The sequence below is a fragment of the Arachis ipaensis genome, chromosome B5, assembly GCF_059453495.1.
Source record: "Arachis ipaensis isolate K30076 ecotype BB chromosome B5, ASM5945349v1, whole genome shotgun sequence".
In the NCBI taxonomy this organism is placed as follows: Eukaryota; Viridiplantae; Streptophyta; class Magnoliopsida; order Fabales; family Fabaceae; genus Arachis; species Arachis ipaensis.
The window spans coordinates 22,128,625-22,131,716 of record NC_142440.1 but is presented as its reverse complement, the minus strand read 5'-3'; the positions used below and the strand labels follow the sequence as shown (position 1 = coordinate 22,131,716).

Sequence of the window (3,092 nt, the reverse complement as noted above, 5' to 3'; positions counted from 1 at the left end):
CACTTGGATGTATTTGATTTTAATATTATACCCACTATTTGTGTTTAGATTCAATTATGTCCCTAAAAAAGTGAATTATGTAAATGTTGTAGGAATTAGTTTCAACTTTTGATGAGCTATTTTTTGGAGTGGATCATCGATTTTATCCCAGACATTTACATTTTAACTTCAAGAAGAGATTTTTAAAACTCAAACTAAAGCGTTTATGATGTGTAATTGATGGAAGGATAACATTGAATCATTTTTACAAACGTTAGGGATACAAATAGGACGATTTAAACGTTAGGGACACAAACAGGATTTACCCCAAACGTTGGAGACAAAAATGATACTTTACTCTAAGTTTAATGTTCTCTTTTTTTTTTTTTTCCATTAAAGTCCTTGTCAAAATTCATTAGGAGAGTTGGACCGAATAAAACATAACACAAAATCTCATCCCTTTCTTGCTGCTACCTCAGTAGTGCATAATGTTTAGGCTGCTTATCTAAATTGTGAACCTGAAGATTGTCATGTCAAATCAAGATCCTGTTGGTCTGGTTTAGAATTATCTTGCATTAAGGACTGTTCTTCTTCCACAAGCTCAACCTCCTTGTTTTCTGAAAGTTGCTGCTGCCAACCATTGGAAGATGAAGGAGGAAGTTCTGCCTCAAACAGCATCCAATTCTTACTCTTGGCATGAAGCAAGGCAGGGTACAATACAAACCCCACCAGAATCACCGCCCCACTCACCACGGACGTTCTCCAAGAAGCCAAGCACATCACAAGAATAAGCAAAAAGGAAGGAGGCACACAAATCATTCCCACCCAAAATGTTTGCAGTGGAACTCTGTAAGGTCTATGAAGATCTGGCCTCTTCACTCTCAAAGTTATAAAAGCTGCAACCTCGAGAAGCATTCCTACAGCATATAAGAAATTGAGAAACTCCATGATTTCCTGAAAGCTCATCCATGACAAGAAGATAACTCCAGTGGCAGATAACAAAATGCTAACAGTGGGCGTTCCATACCTAGACCTACAAGATATATAGCGCCACATAAAATTATTAAACCGTTGAAACTTCCCACTCACGCAATTAATATATCTACAGAAAATGTTCACATTGTGCTCACAGGTCACAGCTATGTCTACAAATAACATTTCTACCAAAAATGCCTTTTATGTATGAGCTAATTAAAGGGAAGATACCACAAACACGTTTAATTAGGACAGAGTGAAGCTATAGAAGTTAAGAATTTAAGATGTCTCTACTGTATGCCATCTAAGTTTTTCCATTGACAAAGAAAAGAGGAAAAGAAAAGAAGGTAAGAGAAGAAATAACTCTGACCTTACAGCAAATACAGATGGAAGCATTCCGAGTTTGCTCATCCCAAGCAGTTGAAAAGAATCACTACACATTTCTGCTTCGAACAAGCCTAGGTTAGACACGGCAGCAGCCGCTTGAATCCAGAGTTTCAACCAAAAGCCACCAATTAACATCCCTACTTCTGCAAAATAACCATCTGTCCACTCACTAGGGGAGGATCCCAAAGCACCTGTTGCGGCTAGTAGTGGGATCAAATAGGAAGACATGACCAAAACAAGTCCGCCAAGAAGAGCTTTTGGGAACGTTTTACTGGGATCTTCAACCTCCCCTGCAAGAGTACTTGCCTTATCCCAATAATTTAAATTCCATAACATACTATTGAAGTAACCTCGCCAGTCCACCTTGTTAAAATCCACAAGAAGCCACCGGCTAGGCCTAATTTTGGGAATGGAGAGAATTCCCATTATGAGGAACGGTAAAAGAGAGAAGGCGGCGAGCACGACAGCGGAAAAGCCAACAATGTGAAGTCCCCGATAATTCAAGTAAGTTAGTGAGAGAGTGATCCCTAGAAGAGCAGGGACTCGAGCAATCATTTGGTGAAAGATGGGCAAGGAATGTTTCAAGTAATCGAGGAACAAAACCGGGTAAAGGGCATTGTCCATGACTCCACTGAGCCATTTCCAGAATCCTTCCTGGAAACCCCAGAAAGGGCTAAAAGCAGATGATATCCAGATAACATATCCACCATTTTCAGGGAAGCTGGTGGCGAGTTCAGCGGTCAGGAGGGCTTCCGGAATGCTCCAGATAAGTGGGAAAATGAAGAAACCAAGCAAGGACAAGAGAGGGCCTGCTCCTGCCCTGACAGAATCTTCCACTCCAAAAGGACCCCCAGACACTTCGTAGAATATCAGAGCTATCAGAGGCAACAGTGTTAGCTTTGGATTCGATTTGTTCTTCGCATAACTACCCATTCCCTCTTCTTCTTCTTGTTCACTCATCAAGTTTACAACTTCGTAAGACTGAGATAGACACCCCCAGCCACAGCCAAATTAAACATACATATATTGCATACATTACATATGCCTCAAGTGCAGATTAGATTAAAATCATTTCAATATCAAATCAATAACATAAACCGGAAGAGCAGATGGAAGTACCTTCCTTTCGATCCTATGTTGAGATGAGAGAGTAGCGGACTAGGTGGAACAAGTTGACTTGTCCTGCATCTTTGCTGCTTCAGTAAGATGCTGTCAAGTTCTTGTTTTGGAACTTGTTCTACCATTGTTCTTTAAATAAACGTGTTCAGAGCGCACATGTCCTTGCAAAAAATAAAATTATTATGCCACTATGCCATGCCATCTCTTTTTCTACACCGATCCTTTTCTAGAATAAAAGTAATTAAATAATAAATATAATAAACCTAAGTTTATAAGTCTTCCTTGATTGATTGGTTTACATCGTCAAATAGACATCTTATGAAGTATTCTCTCGTGTTACTTTGTTAGGTTTCAATTTTTACCATTAAAAATTAACTTCCTAATAAATGACACAATATATTGAAAAAATAATTTTTTATTTCATTTGAGAAGATAAAGTATAATCTTTTAATGTATATTTTGTGGTAGGATAAAAAAAATATAAAAGCAAAAATATTAAAATGCTAGAAATTACGCTTTACTCTCTAAATTGAAAAAAAATTGAGAGGATTTATTTCCATATTTAGAGGAAATTTCTAGTGGTGTGACCTGTGGTGGCTAAAGGTAGCTTTTCGTTGACCAACAAGTATTTT

At 38.2% G+C, this 3,092-nt stretch overlaps 1 protein-coding gene across 1 annotated transcript; it reads right to left on the bottom strand.

Moving 5' to 3' along the window:
• Window positions 1-355: 355 nt before the first annotated feature.
• Window positions 356-2,602, bottom strand: PUT5 (Amino acid permease family protein). Its single transcript, XM_016346899.3, has 3 exons — window positions 2,461-2,602; window positions 1,325-2,322; window positions 356-1,012 (listed from the first exon to the last, which is right to left on the bottom strand). The coding sequence occupies exons 2-3, from the start codon at window positions 2,299-2,301 to the stop codon at window positions 508-510; spliced, it is 1,482 nt and encodes a 493-aa protein (XP_016202385.1). The 5' UTR covers window positions 2,302-2,322; window positions 2,461-2,602; the 3' UTR covers window positions 356-507.
• Between the last annotated feature and the right edge of the window lie 490 nt (window positions 2,603-3,092).